At 44.2% G+C, this 27,002-nt stretch overlaps 1 protein-coding gene across 4 annotated transcripts; it reads left to right on the top strand.

Annotated features, from left to right (window-relative positions):
- The first annotated feature begins 336 nt into the window (after positions 1-336).
- On the top strand, positions 337-26,322 carry paxx (PAXX non-homologous end joining factor). 4 transcript variants are annotated; one of them, XM_072566431.1, is made up of 8 exons: positions 337-359; positions 3,044-3,173; positions 9,613-9,673; positions 12,076-12,125; positions 15,805-15,995; positions 20,468-20,536; positions 24,036-24,132; positions 26,062-26,322. In XM_072566431.1, the coding sequence occupies exons 2-8, from the start codon at positions 3,058-3,060 to the stop codon at positions 26,120-26,122; spliced, it is 645 nt and encodes a 214-aa protein (XP_072422532.1). In that variant the 5' UTR covers positions 337-359; positions 3,044-3,057; the 3' UTR covers positions 26,123-26,322. The 4 variants fall into 4 exon arrangements, with proteins under 4 accessions (XP_072422532.1, XP_072422533.1, XP_072422531.1 ...); XM_072566432.1 differs by lacking the exon at positions 337-359 and adding an exon at positions 636-672; XM_072566430.1 differs by lacking the exon at positions 337-359 and adding an exon at positions 703-914.
- The last annotated feature ends 680 nt before the right edge of the window (positions 26,323-27,002 follow it).

Here is a 27,002-nt window from a genome sequence, read left to right as displayed (position 1 = left end):
CCACTGTATATGTCAAAACTAATTAAAGTGAGCCAGTAGGTGGATGAAAAAGAGAAAAATAAATGACAGCAGCTTGCATGTATGTGATATATTTGACATAGGGAAAGGTCCCATAAAGTATATGTGGAACGAACAGGAGAGTGGAATTAGAGCGAATAGGATAATGACTTGTTTCTATGTTCCTGCAGCATTGTCACAGCCTTGATTCATCATGACAAGATGGAACGAGGCAGTACTCCCATTACACTAGATGGTGCTGTCAGGGAAAGGTCTTAAACTTTTCTCGGGGTGTTTTCTTTTGCTTCCATGTTTTCTTGTTGTTGTTTGTCCCAGCCAGCGCTTCCCTGCTGCAGGAGAAGGTGGGTTTCAGTGAGTGAGGGACCCAGCGCTCCCAGTGGAGTGTGGCAGCTACTGCTCCCTGACCGTCTGCGCTGGACACAGTGTTAGCCAGGCTGTTCACACAGGGCAGTCAGAAAAAGACATTCTCAAAAGCACTTTAAAACAATTGTTATCTGAAACACTGAACATCAGTTTTGTAATTGTCAGGAGTTGATCAATACTTTCCACAGCATTTAAAATGTTATACATACTGTTATACAGTATTAACTATTAATGTTATAATATTTAAACATTGAGTATTTATTAATGATCTTAAAAGGTTTTGGTTTTCCAGTAAGCTGCATAACATTGTTTTGTTATTGTCTTATTTTGTTATGCGAGATTAGTGTTTTGCTGTCACTGTGATATCTGTTGTCATTCGTTATTACTGTCAATATTTGTCAGCATTAACCATTGCTACTTCTGATACAGTATGAATGCTAGCGTGTTTACTGTACTCTGTATGTGATCTGATTGTTTTAGAAAAATACTGCACTGTGTTATGGTGTACAGGATGTAACCAGCAATGTACATTGGTGAGTTTGTTATTGTGGAATACAGGATGTGACCAGCGATGTACGTTACTGTGTTTGTAATTATGGAAACTGAGAATCCTGTAGCAAGAAAACCATTCAGTCCGTTATGTCTGTGCTAGCCCTCTGAAGGGGCTAATTAATTCTACACTGAGTTTCCCCATGTAGTTAGTGGCTTAGTGGTTAGCACCGCTTCCTCATAGTGCCAGGGACCCAGGTTCAGTTCCAGTGTGGAGTTTGCATATTCTCCCGGTGTCTGCAAGAGTTTCCTATCTCAGTCCAAGGATGTGTAGGAGTTAGGTGGATCGGCCATGCTAAATTGCTGATAGTGTCCTGGGATGTGCAGGCTCGGTGGGTTAGCTGGGGAAATGCAGGGTTAGGGTAAGGGGGTGGGGGGGGTGGGGGTGGGTCTGGGTGGGATGCTATCCAGAGGATTGCTGTGTGCCTAAGGGGCTGCATGGCCTGCTTGCACACTGTAGGGACTAATGATTCTCGTCAAGTTTCCTTTTTGGAATGTAACTATGAAATCTCCTTCCACAACCTTTGTAGTTCGTTTGTTGCAGATTTTAATGGCTCATTGTAAGCTACAAAAGGAAACAGTTTCTCTTGGTGTCCTTTCCAAGCACCTTTTGACATCCTGTTAGGTTTACCCCTGTCTAGGTGACATCCTCAGTGCTTGGGAGCCTCCTGTGAAGCGCTTCTGTGCTGTTTCCTCCGGCATTTATAGTGGCCTGTCTCTGCCGCTTCTGGTTGTCAGTTCGAGCTGTCCACTGTAGTGGCCGGTATATTGGGTCCAGGTCGATGTGTTTGTTGATAGAGTCTGTGGATGAGTGCCATGCCTCTAGGAATTCCCTGGCTGTTCTCTGTTTGGCTTGCCCTATAATGGTAGTGTTGTCCCAGTCGAATTCATGTTGCTTGTCATGTTGAATTCGACTGGGACAACACTACCATTATAGGACAAGCCAAACAGAGAACAGCCAGGGAATTCCTAGAGGCATGGCACTCATCCACAGACTCTATCAACAAACACATCGACCTGGACCCAATATACCGGCCACTACAGCGGACAGCTCGAACTGACAACCGGAAGCGGCAGAGACAGGCCACTATAAATGCCGGAGGAAACAGCACAGAAGCGCTTCACAGGAGGCTCCCAAGCACTGAGGAAGTCACCTAGACAGGGGACGAAACATTTGCAAGACAAATTCCCAGCTCGGCGAACAGAACCACAACAACGAGCACCCGAGCTACAAATCTTCTCACAAACTTTGAAGGTTTACCCCGTCACTTCCCAAAGGGAAACAATCCTGGTTTCTTCAATCTCTCCACATGTCTGAATTTCCACATCCCAGGTACAATCCTGGAGGACCTCTTCTGTACCTGCTTTGAAGCGTTGACATCCTTCCTAAAATGTGGTACCCAGAACTGCACACAGTACTGCAGGGAATTGTGCAAGTTTAATGTGATTTTGGGTTCAGTGGCCTTACTTATGTAACAAAATGCCCATATACTTTCCTAACGGCCTTGTTGATTTGCCCTGCCAATTTCAAGTTCTTATGAATATCCACCCCACTAGCTCTTTATGTTGCTTTACCCTCTTTAAAATATTTCCGTCAATACTGCCCCCTCCTTGTTTCTCCCAAAATAACACCCAGCCACAAAAATCTGCTGTGAATGTTAATATATAATGTACATTACAGTACGTATTGTGTAAATATTTACTGTCTATTATGTTTTGTCTTTTGTACGTCATGTACATTATGTGCACTGTATTATCTGCTTTAGGTCCAATTGTTACAGTTAGCTCAGTTGGCTGGACAGCTAGTTTGCGATATAGAATGATGCCAACAGCATGAGTTCAGTTCCCACACTGACTGAGGTCACCACAAAGGTCCTGCCCTCTACCCTCCACTTTGGCTTTGTTGACCCACAGGTTAAACCACCACCAGTCTCTCTCTAATGAGCCTATGGTCCTTTTGTGCTTTGCCTCTTATTTACTGCATCTTGGAATGAATGCTGTTCCAGTCTGCATTTGCTGTGGCGTTTACTAAGCGTTATCGTACGTGCTGCCTTTCCATGTTTGTGTGTGACTGTACTGACTGTTCTTTATCATTTCTGCACTTATTTTCAAGAGCATCTCTGGAAGATGGAAGCAGAGCAGCAGCCGCCCTCCATCGGGTCTCTGCTCATCCACACTCTCCCTCAAAGCCGCCAAAAATACCTTTGCTACACCCGGCCTGGCCATGAGAAATTCAACTTGTGGTAAGGTCATGACAGACAAGAAAACTATTTCAGGGAAAGAATTGTGAAGGCTGCACTGGGGATGTGCAGGCCTTGTTATAGTCCCATTATCAGCTCCTCATCTTTGGGTCTGTCTCGGGGAAGTTATTTTTGATTTTATTTATTATTTCATATGTACTTAGGTACAATGAAAAGTTTTGTTTTGCGTACATTAAGGTAATAGAACAGAGAAGATACAGTATTACGGCTGCAGAGAAGGCGCACAAAGAGCGAGATCAACATTAAGGGTGGCATTAACATCATTAACAACATTAACATCAACAATCTTAGGGTGGCACGGTGGCTCAGTGGTTAGCACTGCTGCCTCAAAGCACTAGGGTCCCAGGTTCAATCCCAGCCTCGGGTGACTGTCTGTGTGGAGTTTGCACATTCTCCCTGTGTCTGCGTGGATTTCCTTTGGGTGCTCCGGTTTCTTCCCACACTCACAACAATGTGCAGGACAATGTGCAGGTCAGGTGAATTGGCCATGCTAAATTGCCCATAGTGTTAGGTTCATTAGTCAGAGGGAGATGGGTCTGGGTGGGTTACTCTTAGGAAGGTTGGTGTGGACTTGTTGGGCTGAAGGGTCTGTTCCCACACTGTAGGGAATCTAATCTAATCTTTAGGGTGGCACGGTGGCACAGTGGTTAGCACTGCTGCCTCACAGCACCAGAGACCTGGGTTCAATTCCCACCTCAGGTGACTGACTGTATGGAGTTTGCACATTCTCCCCGTGTCGGCGTGGGTTTCCTCCGGGTGCTCCGGTTTCCTCCCACAGTCCAAAGATGTGCAGGTCAGGTAAATTGGCCACACTAAATTGCCTGTAGTGTTAGGTAAGGGGTAGATGTAGATGTAGATGTAGGGGTATGGGTGGGTTGCGCTTCGGTGGGGCGGTGTGGACTTGTTGGGCCGAAGGGCCTGTTTCCACACTGTAAGTAATCTAAATCTAAATTAAATTTAAAAATTGAGAGGCCCACTCAGAAGTCTAATAACAGTGGGGAAGAAGTTGTTCTTCATCGAATCATAGAAACCCTACAGTGTGGAGGCAGGCCATTCGGTCCATTGAGTCCACGCCGACACTCCCGACCCACCCCCACCCCCCACCCCCACCCCCATACTTTCCCTGTAACCCTGCCTTTCCCATGGCTAATCCACTAAGCCTACACATCCCCAGCCATTATGGGCAATTTAGTATTGCCATTCCACCTAACCTCACACCTTTGGACTGGATCTGTTGGTGCCTATGTTTAAGCTTTTGTATCTTCTGCCTGACAGAAACATTTGGAAGAGATTATAACCGGGGTGGAAGGAGTATTTGATTATGTTGGCTGCCTTAAAACAATGTTACAATCCAGTTCTGGAGTCACGTCCTGCTCCGAGTACAACAGTGTGCTACTCACTGCTGGTGCCTTCAAACACCAATTGAATTCAGCACACTGTGTGGTACAACACAGGTAATATCAGGTCAGATTTTAAAGGCATGAAGCATTTGTACAGCAAAATAAAAAAAAAAGTTTTAGAAAACAGGTTCATCCCAGAATGCCTGGTTTCAAAACTCACCTCCCAACCCGAAACACCAAAAATTCTAACAATGTTCCAGTGCTTCTGCCTCTAATAACAAAAATAAGCAACAGCTCCAATGCCCTCACTCACAATTACCTTAGAATGTCAGTAGCTACTCACTTCAGAAATCTGAATGACCTGTAACTTCAGTAACTTTAAGTGACAGCAATTAGCAGTGATAGGAAATATATACATTATGCTTTACGTTACACATATTCTAAGTATTGTATAATGACCTACTTTCAGCACACGTTATAATTTCAAAATTTGGAACAACTTGAGAATAGAGTTAAATGGCAGAAAGGATAGGGACAGATTTCTGGACAATGTAGGTACATTGGTGGGATTGGCTTAGAATCATACAGTACAGAAAAGGCCCCTTTGGTCCATGGAATCTGTACAGCCAAAGAACATATGACTTCCTACAGTAGTTATACTTCCCATACTTGACCCATAGCCTTGAGTGTTCAAGCTCTCAGATTCAAGTGCTCATCCGAGTAGTTTTTAAAGGTTGCGAGATTTCCCCCTTCAATCACCCTCCCAGGCAGTGCACTTCCTCCCCCCACCCTCCTCTGGTTGATAACGCTTTCCTTAAGATCTTCTCTAAAACTCTTGCCTTTCACTTTAAAATTCTTCCCTGTTGTAATTGACCCTTAAAGGGGAACAGCTGCTTTTTATTCACCTTATCCATGACCCTCATAATCTTTTATACCTCCATCAACCCTGTCTGCTCTGAAGAAAAGAACCTGAGCTTATCCAGCCTCTCTTCCTCGCTGAAATACTTCATCCCAGCCCGTCTCCTTTTCACCCCCCTCCAGTGCAATCATGTCCTTCCTAGAGTGTAGTGACCACAACTGCACAAATTGGCTCAACCTGTATAGCTCCAAAATGACCTCCCTGCTGTTATAAACTATACCACAACTGACAAAGGCAAGTGTCCCGTAAGCCTTTTTAACCGCCTCACCAACCTATCCTGTGACCTACAACAGGGATCTGTGGACAAGCACCCCAAGATCCTTCTGTTCCTCCGTGGCTTCCTAGTCTCCTGCTATTCACTGAGTAATTTCTTGTCTTGTTCCTTCTTCCAAAGTGCAGAGATACAGTGAAGGATGAAGTGATTCATTTTGACAGAGATAGAAAGGACAGGGAACCTAAGTCAGTGGTACAATATTGAGGTAGCACTTTAACTGAGCAGAGACCCTATGAATATGTAAGTCTTTGATGATATATTCTGTTTAAAAGGATATGGCTTTATTACAAGAAGAGCCGACTCCTGGTTAGCCTCCAGCTTTTTTTTTTATTTATACGTTTGTGGGATGTGGACATTGCTGGCTGGGCCAGCGTTTATTGCCTGTCCCTAGTGGCCCTTGAGAAGGTGGGAGTGAGCTGCCTTCTTGAACCACTGCAGTCCACCTGCCGTGGGTTTACACAATGCCATTAGGGAGGGGATTCCAGGATTTTGACCCAGCCACAATGAAGGGACGGTGATATATTTCCAAGCTGGAGGATTGTGACCGATTCTGGGCACCACAAGATGTCCCAAGGTCTTTCCCAGATTTTAAGGAACACAGACTTGCAGTATTCTCTCAACCTAGATATTTGAGGGTGTTGATTTATCTCTGCATGCTGGGGGCTAACCACAAGAGAGCAGCAGTGACTTTCTTTGTGCTGTTCTGTGTCAGAAAGGGCCTGCAAATAATTGTACATGAGCCACCTGCGAAGATTTGGCATTGTTTCAGAACCCTGTGCAAACATCAGTATGTTTACGACGACTATTTAAGGAGCTTAATGCATGATCATGGGGGCTCTGTAAATTTGACACACTTTCAAGAGTTTTACCATGTTCAGAATCCATCTGTGAAGATTAACAGACTTTCTAAAATCCCCACTGCCCTGTAAGGTATTGACAGTTCAGGGACTTCTGCAAACATTGACACATAGTCTGCAAGCACTGGCCTAGTTTGAACAACTCTCACTAAAACTTCCAACTGTGATCCAAAAGTAAGCACCGTTATTGCCGCAGATCTAACAGTATCGGGGAAAGAAAAAGTTAAAATTTCAGACCTGTAACCTTTCTGATATGTGACTTGGAGGTGCCGGTATTGGACTAGGGTGGACAAAGTTAAAAAAAATTACACAACACCAGGTTATAGTCCAACAGGTTTATTTGGAAGCACTAGCTTTTGGAGCGCCACTCCTTCATCAGATGGTCACAAAGCTAGTGCTTCCAAATAAACCTGTTCGACTATAACCTGGTGTTGTGTGATTTTTAACCTTTCTGATACACGTTTTTTTTTCAATATTTCCTTTCCTTTCTCTGCTTTGTATCTTAATTAACTTTTTATTATTTTACCATGTGCTAGATTTAGCTTTGCTTGACCCTCCTCCTCCTTTCTTTGTTTATTTCTCAACTCTGAAACTGCATTGCTATTATTCCCTAATGCCCCCTGAATCACTCCTTTCCTTGTCTTGCGATTATCAACTTGCAATTCAAGTCAATTTCAGTGCCAGAAAAGTTTGGGCTGACATGAACTCGAGTTAACTGCGAACATTGTGAGATACCCTGTTGCAAGGAATTCTGGCCCAAGTTATTATTTTTCTGTGTGCAGGGCTGACGTTGTGAAAATCATAAAATAACTACTTTTATGTCTGTGTCTGCAACAACAACATACTGGGCGGCACGGTGGCACAGTGGTTAGCACTGCTGCCTCACAGCGCCAGAGACCCGGGTTCAATTCCCGCCGCAGGTGTCTGACTGTGTGGAGTTTGCACGTTCTCCCCGTGTCTGCGTGGGTTTCCTCCGGGTGCTCCGGTTTCCTCCCACAGTCCAAAGATGTGCAGGTCAGGTGAATTGGCCATGCTAAATTGCCCGTAGTGTTAGGTAAGGGGTAGATGCAGGGGTATGGATGGGTTGCGCTTCGGCGGGGCGGTGTGGACTTGTTGGGCCGAAGGGCCTGTTTCCACACTGTAAGTAATCTAATCTAATCTAATCAAGATTATACAGCACAGAAACAGACCGTTTGGTCCAACCCGTCCACGCCAAACATAATTCCACATTAAGCTAGTCCCACCTGCCTGCGCTTGGCCCATATCTCTCCAAATATTTCTAATTCACGTACTTATCTAAGTATCTTTTAAATGTTTTAACTGTATTCACATCTACCACTTCCTCTGGAAGTTCATTCCACATGCGAATCACTCTGTGTCAAACTAAATTGCCCTTTTTTTTAACATCTTTCTCCTCTCACCTTAAAGATGTGCCACCTAGTCTTGAAATCCCCCACCCTAAGGAAAAGGCACCTGCCATTCACCTTACCTATGCCCCTTTTGTATAAACCTCTCAACCTTTCACACTCCAATGTAAAAAGTACCAGCCTATCCAGCCTCTCCTCATGATCCAAATGCTCTGTTCCTGGCAACGTCCTGGTAAATCTCTTCTGAACCCCCTCAAGCTTATTAATCTTCCCATAACAGGACAACCAAAGCTGACACAGTACTCCAGAAAAGGCCTCACCAACATCCTATACAACCTCAACATAGCATCAAAAATAATAGAAAAACATCTTGATCTTATTCCAGTAGAGTTATGAAATCTTGATGTCTGCCTGTCCAGGAGAAGGAGCTATCTGTTCAAATGTTGGCATTAGCGCAGTGTTGCAGGGGAGCCCAGACTTGAATAATCTATTTATTCTCAGATCTGGATTCTAACTGAGAAGCTACAATGCTACCAATTAATCTAAGCATCATCGGGCTCAGGCACACTCTCTTTGGATCTCCAGAGTTCTCAGGAGAACCTATTACTCTGAGCTGCTTACCGAATGGTCTCCCTCATTTGAAAGGGCTCCTCTGTGCTAAGAACACAAGGAATAGGAATAACGGTAGACCATTCGGCCCATCAAGCGTGCTCCATCATTCGGTATGTTTGTGAATCATCTTGGGCTTCAACTCCATTTTTCTACCCACTCCCTAGATCCCTCAGTACCCTGAGGGACATCAAACCTCTGTCTGTCTTGGCCTTAAATATTTCCAACACTGGTGTGTCGCAACCCTCTGGGCTGGGAATTCCAATGATTTACAACACTTTGTGTCAAGGAATTTATTTTGATCTCATTTCTAAATAATTAGTTTCCTATCGTGCGACTGTGTCCCTGGTGTTTCCTGACCAATGGGAACAATCTCTACCTTATCAAGCTAGAATCGTGTACGACTCAGTGAGGTTGCTTATCGTTGTTTCAACTCCAGAGAATATCAACCAAACTGACTCGACCTGTCATCATTGGCTGACCCTTCATTCGAGGGACAATTATGTGAACCCTCGCTGTATCACCTCCATTCCCTTTTGTATAGAGACCAGATCAGATCGCAGAATTCCAGATGGGGTCTCAAAGAAGCAAGACTTCTTTGTCATTTTGCAGTGAACACCAACGTGCCACCATCTCTCCAAACATGCTGTACCTGGAATTGAACTTTCTGCATTCCTTGTACAAATACACAAATCTGACTGAATATAAAGGCCTTTTTGAAATATATTCTATTTTTGCCTCCTTACAAACAAACTTGTTTTCATCTATAAAGATCCAGCAGGGTTTTCTGAGACTAAATGGAATTATGGAGTAGTTCATTGTTATATGATAATTCAAGGATAAGGTGAGGAAAACTGCACAGGGTGTACGGGGAGCAAGCGATCTGTGGTGCTGGAGTTTTGTGAAGTGTACATCGCAATGAAACACTGACTAGAAAGGTATAGAAAGGTGTCTTCCTGTGTTTGATAAACTGAGCTAATCCTCTTGTTTCATTATTGCATGTCTGACTCTATGAGCGAAAGTACTGATGGCAACTATCTCCATTTCCTTCACAGTGTTACAAATGTTGTGGATGTTTGGACCACAGGTTTCAGTCCACAAAAACTAGAGGAACATGTGAGTACCAGGGCTGTTAATTTTGTTTTAATAGTGTGTTGTCCTGCTGTTTACAGCTGGTCATATGTCTTTTGCAATGTAACATCTTGCATAAGGTCCTATTTACAAATCTTATTTTCTCTTGTCAATATTTTGGAGCGTGTTTTTACACTGACATTTCCTTTTTTAAACGTGTTCTGTAAATTGTCAGTGTAGTACCAGGTCATGAACACCAGATGGCCTTATCAAGCCGGCGTCTGAAGTTTTATTTTATTTCCTAATCGCCCTGTTCCGAGTTGCTAGCCCACACCTCTGGAGCAGCTGGGACTTGAACACAGCCTGCTGGGCCAATGATAGGGACTTTTACCACTGTATCACAAGGTTCTCCACTGAGACCTGCATGTTCTGTAATTGGCATGTTTCGCTTCCTCTGATTCTTCTCTTGCCAGATTTTACTCCTCATACTTTGCTGATAACATGCCAATCGCTAGTAAAAGCAGTAAACTACCATCATTAATGCTGTCAGGTATTAAGAACAAGTGAGGAGAGTCTCAATTCATCACCAAGACAGTTTGCTGTCTCTGAGAGACAGATTCTGTTGACTTAGCAATGATCCTGTGATCGGGGATTTAGTGTCCCAGAGATGCACAGCACAGAGACAGACCCTCTGGTCCACTTCATCCACACCCAACAGATATCATGAACTAATGTTGTTCCGTTTGCCAGCATTTGGCCCATATCCCACTAAACCTGACAGATTCTGTTGTGGATTGTTGCTGTCATGGTCCTGAAACTTTGGAATCTTCTTCCTAACTGGACTTATTCGTCCCTGTTCTATGCTTGGTGACTCTCCATGGTAACATGGTAGGGCTTGAGAACCTCCATTGTGGGCTGTTTAATGTTTCATAGTAGTAGAAGCAGATGTAGGCCATTTGGCCCGTCGAGCCTGCTCTGCCATTCATTAAGATCATAGCTGATCTATCTTGTGTATGTGGAGGAATGTTGACACTCTTAGAATCCCTACAGTGTGGGAGCAGGCCATTCGGCACATCATGTCCACACTGACCCTCCAAAGAGCATCCCAATCCCACCCACCTTATCCCTGTAACCTTGCATTTCCCACGGCTAATCCACCTCTCCTGCATATCCCTGGACACTACAGTGCAATTTAAGCATGGCCAGTCCACCTAACCAGCACATCTTTGGACTGTGGGAGGAAACCGGAGAACCCGGAGGAAACTCCACACAGACATGAGGAGAATGTGCAAACTCCACACAGACACGGGGAGAATGTGCACACTCCACACAGACACGGGGAGAATGTGCACACTCCACACAGACACGGGGAGAATGTGCACACTCCACACAGACACGGGGAGAATGTGCAAACTCCACACAGACACGGGGAGAATGTGCAAACTCCACACAGACATAGGGAGAATGTGCAAACTCCACACAGACACGGGGAGAATGTGCAAACTCCACACAGACACGGGGAGAATGTGCAAACTCCACACAGACATGGGGAGAATGTGCAAACTCCACACAGACACGGGGAGAATGTGCAAACTCCACACAGACATAGGGAGAATGTGCAAACTCCACACAGACACGGGGAGAATGTGCAAACTCCACACAGACACAGGGAGAATGTGCAAAGTCCACACAGACACGAGGAGAATGTGCAAACTCCACACAGACATGGGGAGAATGTGCAAACTCCACACAGACATAGGGAGAATGTGCAAACTCCACACAGACACAGGGAGAATGTGCAAACTCCACACAGACATAGGGAGAATGCGCAAACTCCACACAGACATAGGGAGAATGTGCAAACTCCACACAGACACAGGGAGAATGTGCAAACTCCACACAGACACAGGGAGAATGTGCAAACTCCACACAGACACGGGGAGAATGTGCAAACTCCACACAGACACAGGGAGAATGTGCAAACTCCACACAGACACGGGGAGAATGTGCAAAGTCCACACAGACACGAGGAGAATGTGCAAACTCCACACAGACACGGGGAGAATGTGCAAACTCCACACAGACACGGGGAGAATGTGCAAACTCCACACAGACACGGGGAGAATGTGCAAGCATCATGCTCTATACTTTTGCTTTAGCCTGATATATTCTCCTCTCCATTCGCTGTCTGCTGGTGTTTTGCCTGCCCCAAAGACTTCTATCAGCAGGGATGGGGGTATGAGGTGCATGTGCTGACTGCAGTCCCCCTCCCACATCCCTGCGCTGACTGATGTTCGGGGGTTTGACTGCTTTCCCACGTTCCTCTTCCCAGTTCAATCTGGCTTCACACCCTGCTGCAAGATTCATCAGCGTTCCTCTTCACTGTCATCAAGCTCAATTCTGGACATCAGAAAAGGACAGTATTGACTTTCTTTTTTCCCTTTCAGAAATCCACACATGGCGTGAAAAGCTGCGAAGAATACAACTCCAGGACCAGGTTTGTAACCATCAGTCCATGGGGGAGAGGGAGAGTTGATGAAGATATAGGAAAATAGGATCAGGAATAGGTCTGTCAGCCTATTGACCCTGCCCTCCCATTCAGTTGGCTTATGGCTAATCTGTACCTGAACTCTTTTTTTTGCTATTCTCAGCTCTGTATCTCTTGACGCACTGACCTAACACAAATCCTTCATTCTCAGTCCTCATAGTTCCAGGAAACACAAGCTTTTGAGAGAGAGAGAGAATTCCAGATTTCCACTCATTGTTTTGTGAAGAATTGCTTCTGGATTTTGCTCCTGAATGGCTTGCTGTAATTTACCAGCTCTGCTCTGCATTTTTGATTTCCCTCCAGTCCAGAAAGCAGTCTCTCAACAACAAGGAGGTGGTACAATTGCATGGAGGTTAGCACTGCTGCCTCACAGCGCCAGGGACCTGGGTTCGATTCCACCCTCGAGTGACTGTCTGTATGGAGTTTGCACATTCTCCCCATGTCTGCGTGGGTTCCTCCAATTTCCTTCTACGGTTCAAAGATGTACAGGTTAGGTGAATTGGCCGTGCTTAGTAGCCAATAGTGGCCAGGGATGTGGCAGGCTAGGTGGATTAGCTGTGGGAAATGCAGAGTTATAGAGATAGGTGCTGACTCAATGGGCTGAACTGCCTCTTTCTGCACTGTAATGATTCCATAACTATCCTTTTAACATTCTGACACTTCAATCAAATCACCAGAGTATCCTGTGGCCTGTCCTGAAGCTTGCCTATAATGGGTGTTCACTCACCAGCAATGGCTGTTGATGCCAGGCAGACTGTCCTGGCAAACATTTTACCGAATGGGAAAACAGAGAGGAGACAAGATTGCCATGCAACTGTGCCCATCAGGTCTGAAGCAACGTTACCCATAAAGCTGGCATGGAGAATTCTGGTGTGCTCCATGTTGTAGGATTCATTGAATTCTGGTGTGCTCCTGTGTCTCTACCATACTGTATCTGGGAGATGATGGACCAAGGTCACAAGAGGGGCGAGAGAAAATATATCGATGGACTTGCGTTGATATAGTGTACTTCATTACTTCGGGGTGCCCCAACACATTTCACAGTCCATAAAGTGCTTTTGAAGTGTAGCTCCTATAGCAGGAAATACAGCATCCAGTTTGTACACAACAAGTTCCCATGATCAGCAATGTGGATAATCTACTTGCTTGGTGCTGATTGAGGGATATTAGGCTAAGATGCTTGGGAGGAAATCCACTGCCATCCTGGAAATAACTCGATGTGATTGTTTGTACCCAAAGTTTGAATAAAAGCAAAATACTGCAGAAAGCTCAAGAGAATTACTGGAGAAACTCAATAAGGCTAGCAGCATCTGTGGATTTAGGGACAGAATTAACTGTGGGCCTGCCTACCCTGAAAGATGTAACCTCTGAAGTACAGCCCTCCCTCAGTACTGCCTCATTGGCTTTGATTATACACTCATGTTTCTGGAGCCTTAAATCCGTGTCCTCCTGGGTCTGAGGTGAGAGTTCTACCAGCTGGGCTCTGCTAGCATCTAAACAGCTGGGATTCCATGCCAACTGCTGTCAGCCATTTGGTTAGCCACAAACCACACGCAGGGCTGCTGGTGCTCGGCTGTACAAAGTGACAAGGCAGAGGAGAATGAGCAGACACGGAATTAAAAATGAAGAGGAGCAAACCATTAGAGATGTGGAAACAAGCCACGGATGCACTGTGAAACTCAGAAAACTGCTTTGTAAAACAGAGAGCTTTTCCTGTCTTGCTGGTGTCACACTGCAGACTGAGGTATTTACTTAAACAATACAGAATTGACAGCGTCTCGATGCCTGCAGAGAGATGTGAAACGTATGTGACCCGACCTGTTAAGACTGGATATGCTGAGACTTCTTTCACTGGCATGTAGGAGGTTGAGGAGTGACCTTATAGAGGTTTATAAAATCATGAGGGGCATGATAAAGTGAATACCCTTTTCCCTAGGGTAGGGGATTTCAAGACTAGGGGGCATATTTTTTAAGGTGAGAGGAGAAAGATTTAAAAATGAAGGACAATTTTGTTTTGCATTGAGTGTGGTTCATGTCTGGAATGAACTTTCAGAGAAAGTGCTAGATGTGGTACAATGTTTAAAAGACATTTGGATAAGTGCATGAATAAGAAATGTTTGGAGGGATATGGGTCAAGAGCAGGCAGGTGGGACTGGTTTAGTTTGGGATTATGGTTAGGGTAGACAGGTTGAACCGAAGGGTCTGTTTCTGTTCTGTATGACTCTATGAGACACTGATCCTTATTAACCTGCTGGGTGGTTTTCCCTCTTGCTTTGGCCCCTCCTATCAACAACCCCCTGTTGGGTTACAGATAGGGATGGGCAAGGTGTTGGGGTGTGCACCAAAGCCTAATAAATAGGGTGTCCACTCTGCCCAAATAGGGAGTCAGCTGTGCTCACATCAGGAGCAGCCTGGCCTAAGAGCGAAAGTGGGGCCTACGATTTCTATCAAGATTAGAGTGGTGCTGGAAAAGCACAGCAGGTCAGGCAGCATCCGAGGAGCAGGAGTGTCGATTTTCCTACTCCTCGGATGTTGCCTGACATGCTGTGCTTTTCCAGCACCACTCTAATCTTGACTCTGATTTCCAGCATCTGCAGTCCTCACTTTTGCCCACGATTTCTTTTCAAGCCCCTGGTTACATCTGCATGATCCCAGACACAGTGCAGCTCCTCCCAGGGGCTCCAACTCCTGCTGTGGTAGCTCAGTGAGTGCTGACAAACCCACTGACTGGAAAGGCTTCAAAACCAATAGACAACTTGGCCCTGTCCTGTGAACAACCATACGTTCAGCTGGATTGTGATCAGGAGTGGGAACTTGTGCTGGATTCTATCTTCTTCGTTGAGAGAAACCACACTTCATGCCAATATGCCAATTGCTATCCCCATTGCAGCTCTCACAGCACTTAATCGAATCACTCCTGATATCCATCAGGAATGGGAAGGGAGCCGTGGAGATGCGAGTTCTTCAGTCCTGCTCAGCTAGGCTGCTAAATGGTGTCTGTTGAGAAACCACGTGAAAAGATACAGATGGTACTCCTCTACATCAACTACATACTCTGCTGTCAGAAGTTAATAGTAGGGACCAGAATGTTACCATTCCAATGTGGATAGCATTGGAATCTACAATTAAAGAAGTCTTAGCAATCCATGTCGTAAAGAATCACACAACTGGAACAAGGCAACATTAATGAAAGGGAAATCTAGCCCAACAAATGTAACAGTTGATTGAGGATGTAAGAAGAGAGTAGATAAAGGGAGACATGTAGATGTAAGGAATACGAATTTCCAAAGGACATTTGGTAAGAGGCCACTCTAAACTGTCAGTACACAGGATAAGTGTTCATGGAGTTGGGGCTAATACGTTACCTGGACAGTGGATTGGTTCATAGAGGTTAAAGTTTGGGATAAATGGGCCCTTCAAGTTTGTGTTTGGAGTTCCTCAGCCATTTACAAAATGACTTAAACAAAGAGGCAGAAAATTCTATATCTTAAGTTTGTTAATGAAACAAAGCTTGTTTGGTATGCAAACATACCAAATGTGTGGGCTTCAGGGTGGAGTACAATGTGGTTGGGGGGGGCGGGATGTTGTGAATCAATGTTAAAGCTAACATTCACTGCCTCTTCCACAGGGATGCTTTCGAGAAGGGCGCTATCAGCCTCACGGTTCTTGACAATATCGCCATACTGAAGCTGAGCCAAGATGACCAGGGGCTAACCTTTGACCTCTACAAGCTGTCCCTTTCTGAGGCTAAGGCAGAGATCCAGTCAGTCATGTTTCACCTGGTGGATCAAGTACATCATTTACAAGACCAACTCAAAGGTGCACAGGGCATTACTGTTGGGGACAGAAAAGGGACAAGTATCTGAAAAAGCTCCCAAAAACACTTTCTTTTTTTAGGGGTTGCAGACATAGTTCATTTGGCCAGTAGCAAAGTCTTAGCACAACACAACCTTTTAAAAAGATGTTAGCATCGTTTAAAAAAAATTTTGCTCGTGGTTTATGCTCAATCTGCCTATAATTCTGTAAACTAGCTGGCACCAATTGCTTGTCTGCCAATTTGATCTAAAATTGCTTGTTATTCATTTTAAATTCTCCTTCCCCTCCTGTTGCACTGACCAACTAATGATCCATTTATTCCTCTTTATTTATTCCTCAAGCAGTTGTCCTACTCCCTGGTCCCTACCATTAACTTCTGGTAGCAGCATATGTAGTTGATGTAGAGGAGTACCATCTGTGTTTTTCCTTGTGGTCTCTCAACAGGCACCATTTAGCAGTCTAGCAAGCAGGACTGAAGAACTCGCATCACTACAGCTCCTTTCCCATTCTTAAGGCCTCCTGCAGTACTTTCCAACCAATATCATAGTCTCCCTACAATGTGGAAACAGGCTATCTGACCCAACAAGTCCACACCAACCCTCCAAAGAGCAACTCACCCAGATCTACTCCCCTACCCTATTACTGTACATTTACCCCTGACTAATGCACCTAACCTACACATCCCTGAACACTGTGGGCAATTTAGCATGGCCAGTTCACCTAACCTACGTATGTATCTTTGGGAGGAATCTGGAGCACCCAGAGGAAACCCACACAGACATGGGGAGAATGGGTAAACTTCACACAGACAGCCACTTGAGGCAAGATCAGAGGTCTTGGGCTCTGTGAGGCAAGAGTGCTAACCACTGAGCCACCGTGCTGCTAAATATGTTCGGGATATGATAACAGGATGCTCAGAAGTTCATTTCGGCAGAGTCAACACGGCTTAATGAAAGGCAAATTGACTTTGACAAATTTATCAGAGTTTTGCTTTAGACACAGCTAGCAGAATAGATAAAGGGAAGCCAGTATACAGTGTACTTAGATCTCGCATTCAGCAAGGTACAAAATAAGTGGTTTTATATAAAATGAGGGCTCCTGGGATTAGGAGTAAAATATTAGTAAACATTAGTTAATGAGCAGAAAACAGAGGAATAACTGGATCATTTTTGAGTTTACAAACATTAACTAGAGAGATGCCACAAGGATCAGTACTAGAGCCTCAGCAATTTGCAACATGTGTATTAATGAATTAGACAAAGAGACCAGCATACAAGATAACTGGCAATGTTGCAACTTACAGTTTTCCTTTATATTTCTATACATTTAAGGGCTGGTTTTCCATAGTAAGGAGAGTTGGTTCAGAAAGGGAGAAGACAGACTGGTCTTTGACTTGAACTATGAAATACAAATAAGCAGTGTTAGAAAACAGACTCCCACATCAATAAGTGGATGACCAGCTACAGAACAATAATGACCAACTAGATAACCTGTTTAAGTTTCTGGTTATTGGATAAACAATGTGTAGGACACTGAGCGAACTACTCTGCTTTTCTTGAAAATAGTTTTTTTCTGACATTGTTTATGCCAACCTGGGAGGGGGTGACTCCATTTGAAGACTCATCCCAAAGACAAAAGCTTCAACGGTGCAGCACATTCCCTTTGGATACATGGTTACAAGGAGACCAAGGCTGGGAACTGAGTATTCCAGGGTTTGCAGCGTTTCCAAAAGATAGACTGAATGGAAAAGGAAGAAAAGTATTCCTGATAGTAAACGATAACATAACAACAATAGTTTTTTTGTTTGATTTTAGCTCAGAATTGAATTGCACAAAGTAAAAATACGAAACTTAAAAAAAGCAAGGCTAATTACATAAGTATGAAGGAAGCAAAGGCTAAAATGATTGAATAAATGGTATGGTAATAAACAGTGGGAAACATTTAATTAAATGATTCAAAACATTCAGCAAAAATACATTCTATTAAAAAAAATTCAGTGAGGAGACTCCAACTGTGACATAAGAGAGAAATTAAAGATATTAGATTCAAATAGCAGTAAACTCAACAATTAGAGAGATCTAGAAGCCAATAAAGAAGAGCAGCTGAAGAGTTGGCTAATAAGGGAAATATTGAAAACAAGAATCAATTACCCAATGATATAAAAATGAATGGTACAAGCTTTTACAAGTGAGCAGAAAGGAAGAGAGTGCTAAAATAAACATTGATTTCTTTGAAGCAGAGACATGAAAAATTACCGTTGAGTTGAAGAAATGGTAGAGATGTTAAACAAATAGTTTGCGTCTATCTCCATTATGGATTATACAAGTTAGATACTAGAAATAGAGGGTATCCAAGGAGCAAATTAAAGTGCAGAACTTAATTCACAGGGAAAATGTGCTGGAGCAATTGAAGGGACTAAAATGTAATCAATCCCTAGGAGCTTACATCTGAGCATTCTAAAAGAAGTAGCCGCAGAGATTGGGTTATACTGGATACGATTTTCTAAAGCTCCCTCGATCTTAGAGCAGTTGGAAGTTAGCAAACGGATCACTGCTCGTTAAGGAGGGGAGATTAAAAGCAGGAGATCTACTTGGTCATCAGAACAAAAACCGAAAGAACTGCGGAAGCTGTAGATCAGAAACAAAAACAGAAGTTGCTGGAAAAACTCAGCAGGTCTGTGAAGAAAAATCAGAGTTAACATTCAGGGTCAGCAGACCTGAAACATTAAATTTGATTTCTCTCCACAGATGCTGCCAGACCTGCTGAGCTCTTCCAGCAACTTCTGTTTGCGTTATTGGTCATCAGAAAATTGCAAAAATCTACAGCTGATGAAGGTTTTAACAAAGTAGTTAGAACCTCATAGTGTATTCAGATAGAATTGACATGGTTTTGTGAAAGAGGAGCTGTTTTTGGCAAGAAGGATGAAAGGTGATTTCATTTAAACATACAAGGGCATTTCAGCAAGTGAGAGAATCTGAAGTTTGGCATCATTACCTCAGACTAATGGGATAATCATTTAGGACTCACTTAGAGCAGTAGATGTTGTTTATATGGACTTTAGTAAAGCCTTTGATAAGGTTCCACATGGTGGACATTGAGTGAAGTTACATCATAGGGGATTCAGAGTGAGTTTGCCAATGGATACAAAATTGACTTGATATTGGAGACAGAGGGTAGTGGTGGAGGGTTGTTTTTCAGATTGGAAGCCTGCGACCAGGGATCAGTACTGAGCCCACTGTTATTTGTCATTATAATTTGGACAAGAATTTAGGAGGTGTGATTGGTAAGTTTGCAGATGACACCAAAATTGGTGTTATAGTGTTCAGCAAGGAGGTTATCTAAGATTACAAAGAGATGTTGATCAATTAGGTCAGTGGACTGAGGAGTGGCAAATGGAGTTTAATTTTGATAAATGCGAGGTATTGCATTTTGGTAAAGCAAACAAATGCATGACATATACAATTATTGGTTGGACCCTGAATAGTGTAATACAGAGAGACCTAGGGGTTCAGGTACATAATTCTCTGAAATTTACATCACAAGTAGACAGGGTGGTTAATAAGGCATTTAGCACACTTGCCTTCATTGCTCAGACCTTTGTGTACAGGGCTGGACATCATGTTGAGGTTGTTCAGGACGTTAGTGAGGCCTCTTCTGGAGTACTGTGTCCTGTTCTGGTTGCCCTGTTATAGGAAACATATTATTAAATTGGAGAGGTTTCAGAAAAGATTTAAGAGGATATTGCTGGGAATGGAGGGTTTAAGTTATAAGGAGAGGCTGGATAGGCTGGGACCTGTCTCACTGGAGCATAGGAAGTTGAGGGGTGATCTTCCAGACCATGAGGGGCATAGATAGGTGCATTTTCTCTAAGGTGGGAGAGTTCAAAACTAGGGGGCATATTTTTAAGTTGAGAGGAAAAAGATTAAAAAAGGACATGAGGAGCAATTTTTTTTACACAACATGTAAGTGGAATGAACTACCAGAGGAAGTAAGATTAGATTACTTACAGTGTGGAAACAGGCCCTTCGGCCCAACAAGTCCACACCGCCCCGCCGAAGCGCAACCCACCCATACCCCTACATCTACATCTACCCCTTACCTAACACTACGGGCAATTTAGCATGGCCAATTCACCTGACCTGCACATCTTTGGAGTGTGGGAGGAAACCGGAGCACCCGGAGGAAACCCACACAGACACGGGGAGAACGTGTAAACTCCATACAGAGAGTCGCCTGAGGTGGGAATTTAACCCGGGTCTCTGGCGCTGTGAGGCAGCAGTGCTAACCACTGTGCCACCGTGCCGCCCACAAAGTAGTGGATGCAGGTACAGTTTTAACATTTAAAAGACATTTGGCTGGTTTGAGCAAATCAGAACGGTGAGATAATGATGTTAATGATTATTGGGTGAGTCGTGTCCCTGACGAATAATGTTCTGATACATGTGTAAGAATATAACTCATCTTTCTCCCCACAGCCTCGGAGGAAAGTAACATTTTAAAACTTGAGAAGACAATGGAGAGGACACAGAGGATGTTTCTAGCAGGTAAGACCAGTCATGAAGCTTTGATCTTTACAGGTGCCAGAAGTTGTTTTGTGGCTCCTGCACTTTCCCTCAGGACCCATCTCTATCTTTCCCTTTTCCTTGTTCCTTTCAACCACACAGCTTCAGTGATGGGAAACAAATCAGCAGGGGGAAGCCCCTCAGGATCTGCTGTTGTAGCCTAGATAAATACCCAGGCTTTTCTCTACAATTATCCCGTTGTCTCGATGTGTTTTAAAAATTACTTCTTTCACTCGGTCTCCTGAAATCATTGCTCCCTGGTAAGGATAAATTCCGCAAACAGTGCGGATCTCTCTAGTAACTTGTCAAACTGGCGAACATTGATGGTTGAGCGTAGGTTTAAAAATAGAGAAAGACACAAATACATTAATTCCACAACCATGGGATGCCACAAGATGGTTTGTAGTCAGTTGGCAACTTCTGAAATAAAGGTGCTGTTGTAATGTAGAAAATACAACAGTTAATTTGTACACAGCAGACTCCCACAAACCACAATGTGACAATGGCTGGGTGACCTGTTTAAAGATGTTACTTTAATGATAAATGTTGACCAGGGCTGAAGGTCGAACTCAATTACTCCTCTTCTTCATACATCGTACAGGATCAGTTATGGCAAACTGACATGGCAAACCGGCCCTCAGTTTTTTGAATACTCATCCATGGTAAGGGCATCACTGGCAAGGCCATCGCCAATTGCCCTTACCAGGGTAGTGGTGAGCTGCCTTCTTGAATCGCTGCAACTCACATGGTGTGGGTATATCTACAGTGCTGTTAGGGAGAGAGTTACAAGATTTTCACCAACTAGCAGCGACTATTAGCTGCCTCTCTCACTCTCTCCCACTGCCTCACCCTCACCACTACCCCCCCCCCCCCCGCTTCACCCTCAGATTCCTTTACTTTGAGTTCTCACTCACTCTTGGCTCCTCCCTCTGATCTGTCTCACTGTTTATTCTATGTATGGCTTCATGTCTGGTGGCTGTTGTTTTATTCAGTGCTCCATCCGCACGCTGTTCAAACATTCCAGTGAATCATTGCTCAGTCTGAGTTAGAAAAACTGCATTGGTCAGAGCATTCAGTATTTCAGTGCAGTGGAAAGGGAATCTGACAAAGAGATCATCAAAATGGAACATTTTTACAACTTCTTTCACAGGATATAAGCTAGCTAGGTCATTTGTTGCTCATCTCTAACTACCTTTATAGTGCTAGTTACCTTCTTTCTCAAAACCCCTGTAAGCCTATGTGGTATAGGTTCTCCCATAGTAGTGTTAGGAAGGCGCTTCCAGGATTTTGAAGGAAATGATATTGTTCCATTTGACTGAAAGTACAGATTCGCATAAAAAGATTACCTCTATTAATATTGCTGGGTAGATTGAGAAAATTGGACCTGATTGACAGTTTTATGATGGTACGATAACGATTTTTTTTCTGTGATCACTTTTGGCAATAGTTCATAGTTTACTTGCACAAGATATAGAGGTGTCAAGTACTTGCATCTCAATTAGTGATACTTCTGCTGGATGATTGAGACTTTATAAAGTTGTAGCAACATCACTTTTTTAAAAGATAGTCATGAATAGGTGCTTTTTACGGCAGTTCCATTATGCCCGATTTACTGTAGAGTTATTGGTTATGTGCAGAGTGTATGGCAGCAGCATGGATATGGAGGTGCCATGGAGCTCCTGAGAGCATGGAGGCTCTGAGAGGCAGGTTGGTGGGCTGTGTGAGCTGGGCTGCAGAGAGCAGGAGTGGGTATGACAACTTCAAGGGCCTAAAACACAAGTCAACTGAGTAGATTTTTGAGGAAACTAAGGTATGCCATTTAAATAGAATGGTGTGGCTCTTGGCTGTCTCTGTGACCTGAGAGTCAATTCCAGAAATTCAGTCCCGACCCCATCCCAGACCTTTCTACCAAAGCAGATCTGCGAAGTCAGACAATGTGCCAACTTGAGCTTCCCCTTGTCTGAGCAGTGAAAACCCTGCCCAAGGGGCATGATGTTTAAGGCAGAGAAGTATAGGGGGATACATTGTTCTAGAATGAATCATGGGAGATATTGAATTAAAATGAAATAGTGTTGTTTTCAAGGAGCAGGGGAGGAAACCTGGAACCTGTCCAAATGCATGTTTTTAAGGGTAAGAACACAGATTGAGAGGTCTACTAGAAAGACTTATTGGATCTTTGGAGTCATAAGCAAGAGTATGAAAAGCAGGGAAGCCAAATATAAGCGTTCTAAAACATTGCTGAGGTTTCAGCTAGAATATTGCAATTTGTTCTGGGCACAAACATTATGGTTTAATCAGAAGATGAAGGTCTTGGAGAGGGAGCTGAGGAAATATAGAATCTCTACAGTGGAAGTAGGCCATTCAGCCCACTGAGTCCAAACTGACACTCTGAACAGCATCCCACTCAGACATAAGCCTCTGCCCTAACCCCCATGACCCCACATTTCTCATGGCTAATCCGCCTAGCCTGCACATCCCTGGACACTGTGGGCAATTTCCCATGACTAATCCACATAACCTGTACATCTTTGGACTGTGGGAGGAAACTTGAGGACCCGGAGTAAACCCACGCAGACACAGGGAAAACATGCAAACTCCACACAGACAGTCACCCGAGGATGGAATCGAACTCAGATCCCTGGCACTGTGAGGCAGCAGTGCTAACCACTGAGCCACTTGAATGGAAACAGGGATAAGAACTTTTACTTACATGAGAAAATTACAGAGGCTGGGGCTGCTCGCCTAAGCAGAATTTGAGAGAAGATTTGATGGAGGTATTCAAAATCATGAATTATTTTGATTAAACCAACTTGGGCAACTTGTTTGCAGTGGCAGGCAACACCTTAACTAGAGGACACTGATTTAAGATAATATACGAAAGAACCTGAGGTAACAAGGGGAATTTTTAAAAAATACAATGACTTGGGATGATGACCTGCAATGCACAGAAGCACAGTGGAAGCAGATTCAACAAGAGCTCTCAAAGGGGGATTCATGAAAAGTGGAAAGGAAGGAAATTCAAGAGTAGGCACAGTGGCACAGTGGTTAGCATTGCTGCCTCACAGCGCCAGAGAACCGGGTTCAATTCCCGCCTCAGGCGACTGACTGTGTGGAGTTTGCACATTCTCCCTGTGTCTGCGTGGGTTTCCTCCGGGTGCTCCGGTTTCCTCCCACAGTCCAAAGATGTGCAGGTCAGGTGAATTGGTCATGCTAAACTGTCCGTAGTGTTAGGTAAGGGGTAAATGTAGATGTAGGGGTATGGGTGGGTTGCGCTTCAGCGGGTCAGTGTGGACTTGTTGGGCCGAAGGGCCTGTTTCCACACTGTAAAGTAATCTAATCTAATCTAAGAGCTCCAAGAGAAGAACAGTGAGGCAATTCAGTAATTTCAGAACTGGCAAAACACAAAGTCATTGCTGAATTGCCTCCAGTGCTTAATCATTCGAACATACCATGATTGAAATCTATTGCTCTTTGCTTGTAGAGTATGATTCCAAGAGGAAGGGAAATGGACCTGAATCTTCACCAGTCTCCAAGAAGAGGCTTGCAGGAGAGTCCCTGATAAATCCAGGCAGCAAGAGGTAGTGTCATCTTCTGATGATTAATGTTCCACCAGCTTTGTGGGTGCAGTGTGATATCAGATGTGGGGCCATCTACTGTGCGATATGGGACCGTCCATTGTGGGATATGGGGCTGTCCACTGTGCAAAATTGGGCCATTCACTGAGCGATATGGGGCTATTCACTGTGTGATATAGGGCTGTTCTCTGTGCAATATTGGGCCATTCACTGTGCAATAGGGAGCCGTCCAATGTGTGATATGGGGCCATTCACTGTGCGATATGGGGCGGCCACTATGCGATATGGGGCCATTCACTGTGCGATATAGGGCCGTCCACTGAGCGATATGGGGCCATTCATTGAGTGATATGGGGTGATTCACTGTGCGATATGGGGCCATTCACTGAGCGATATGGGGCCATTCACAGTGCGATATGGAGTCTTTCACTATGCGATATGGGGCCGTTCTCTGTGCGATATGGGGCCGTCCACTGTGTGAAATGGGGCCCTCCACTGTGCGATACGGGACCGTTCACTGTGTAATATGGGGCCGTTCTCTGTGCGATATGGGGCCGTCCACTGTGCGATATGGGGTGATTCACTGTGCGATATGGGGCCGTCCACTGTGCGATATGGGGCCGTCCACTGTGCGATACGGGACCGTTCACTGTGTACTATGGGGCCCTCCACTGTGTGATATGGGGCAAAAGTGAGGACTGCAGATGCTGGAAACCAGATATCACACAGTGAATAGTAGAGCACCATAGTGCACAGTAGAGGATCTGGTATCACACAGTGAATAGCCCAATTTTGCACAGTGAATGGCCCCATATCACACAATGAATGGCCCCATATCGCACAGTGAATCACCCCATATCACACCGTATATGGCTCAATATTGCACAGTCTAGATTAGAGTGTTGCTGGAAAAGCATAGCAGGTCAGGCAGCATCCAAGGAGTAGGAAAATCGACATTTCAGGCACAAACACTTCATCCTGATATGGGCCATTCACTGTGCAATATTGGGCCGTTCAATGTGTGATATGGAGCCATTCACTTTGCGATATGGGACTGTCCACTGTGTAATACAGCACCGTCCACTGTGCAATATGGCACTGTCCACTGTGCGAATATGGGGCCCTCCACAGTGCGATACGGGGCCATTCAATGTGCGATATGGGGCACTCCACTGTGCAACAAGGGACTATTCAATGTGCACTGTGGGGCTATTCATTGTGATAAGGCTCCATATCGCACTGTGAAATATACAAAGCCAGGTCTCATCAACACACCCTCCATTTCTCACTTTTTATTTTCATAGAATCTCTCCAGTTTGGAAACAGGCCATTCAGACCAACAATTTAAACTGACTCTCCAAAGAGCATCCCACCCTATCCCTGTAACTCTGCATTTCCCTTAGCCAATCTACCTAACCTACACATCTTTGGACTGTGGGAGGTAACCAGAGCACCCGGATGAAACCCACACAGACACGGGGAGAATATGCAAACTCCACACAGACTGCCACCTGAGGCTGGAATTGAACCTGTGTCCCTGGAGCAGTGATAATTGTAACCTTAATCATGGCTTCAGCTGACCAGCCACCACAGACTGTAGCTACAGCTGAAGCCAGCCACAAGATCATCTAACCCTGCCCCTGTCAGGTTCTATAAACCTTGATGCCTCAGGGCCTGAAAGCTTTGATCCATTAGCTCAGTACCAATAGGAGACAGGTCACTCTCACACCATGCCTGAGGGGACAATGGAGCCCATCTCTGAATTCACCTACAAATCCTGCCCTTGCATTTATATAGCACCTTTCCTGATTGCAGAAGCTGAAGTACTTATAAAGTATAGCTGCTGCTGCTGCTTAGTGGGTGCTTTCTGCACAATAAAGATTGTATTCCCTTTGTAACTGATACATCCTTTCTCTTCCCTCTTCTTTATAGAACAAAGGCTCCCACTGGAGTGAGTTTTGAAGACAACAGCCTCAATGACAGCAATGAGTGAAGCATCTGGTCGAGTTCAACATGGATTAACTAGAAATATTTACAGGGGAAGTGTGGATTTTACCATAATTTATTTCTTTTAGGCAATGATAGATATGAACTTTTTAAAAGAAAATGCTGTCTCTGTTTAACAAACAACAATAACACGAGGTATTTTATATGGCTTTTTAAAGTAAAAGGAACGTTGTTCCATTGTGTGTAGTGCACTCTGCATTTGGTATGGTTTACACAAAGAGCTCTAAGGCAGAAGTGGGTACTGCAGATGCTGGAGATTAGAGTCAAGATTAGAGTGGTGCTGGAAAAGCACAGCAGGTCAGGTAGCATCCGAGGAGCAGGAGAATTGATGTTTCAGCCAAAAGCCCTTCATCAGGAATCCTGATGAAGGGCTTTTGCCTGAAACATTGATTTTCCTGCACAAAGGGCTCTAAGGTTAGTGACAGTGTAAAATGGACAAAACAAGATTTTCCATTTTCCGTTATGGAAACAACATCCACAATTCATTGACTGCAGTACAGAGAGGAGGGTTTGCATTCCCTTTTGCTTCTTTCACTGTTTTCACTGGAGTGTAAGAGGTTGAGGGGGTGGTCTTATAGAAGTTTATCTGTGCCTCTCATGATTTCATAATGTCAATAGCAAAAATCGTTTCTCTAGGGTGGGGGAGTTCAAAACTAGGTGGCATATTTTTAAGGTGAGAGGAGAAAGATTTAAAAAGACACGAGGGGGCAATTCTTTTTTTTACATGTCGAGTGGTTTGTTTGTGGAATAAACTTCCTGAGGAAGTTATGATGTCAAAAGACATTTGGGTAAGTACATGAATAGGAAATGTTTGGAGAGATTTGGCTAAGTGCAGGCAGGTGGGACTAGTTTAGTTTGGGATTATG

The sequence above is a fragment of the Chiloscyllium punctatum genome, chromosome 49 (assembly GCF_047496795.1).
Source record: "Chiloscyllium punctatum isolate Juve2018m chromosome 49, sChiPun1.3, whole genome shotgun sequence".
NCBI classification, from domain to species: Eukaryota; Metazoa; Chordata; class Chondrichthyes; order Orectolobiformes; family Hemiscylliidae; genus Chiloscyllium; species Chiloscyllium punctatum.
Note: the sequence above shows the minus strand (reverse complement) of the source record. Positions and strands in the feature narration are given on the sequence as shown.

What these genes read in the sequence shown, in the direction of transcription:
- paxx (XM_072566430.1), top strand. An exon ending in TTTACAAGACCAACTCAAAG is followed by an intron (nt 15,996 to 20,467) that starts GTGCACAGGGCA and finishes TTCTCCCCACAG; the next exon opens with CCTCGGAGGAAAGTAACATT. An exon ending in ATAAATCCAGGCAGCAAGAG is followed by an intron (nt 24,133 to 26,061) that starts GTAGTGTCATCT and finishes TCTTCTTTATAG; the next exon opens with AACAAAGGCTCCCACTGGAG.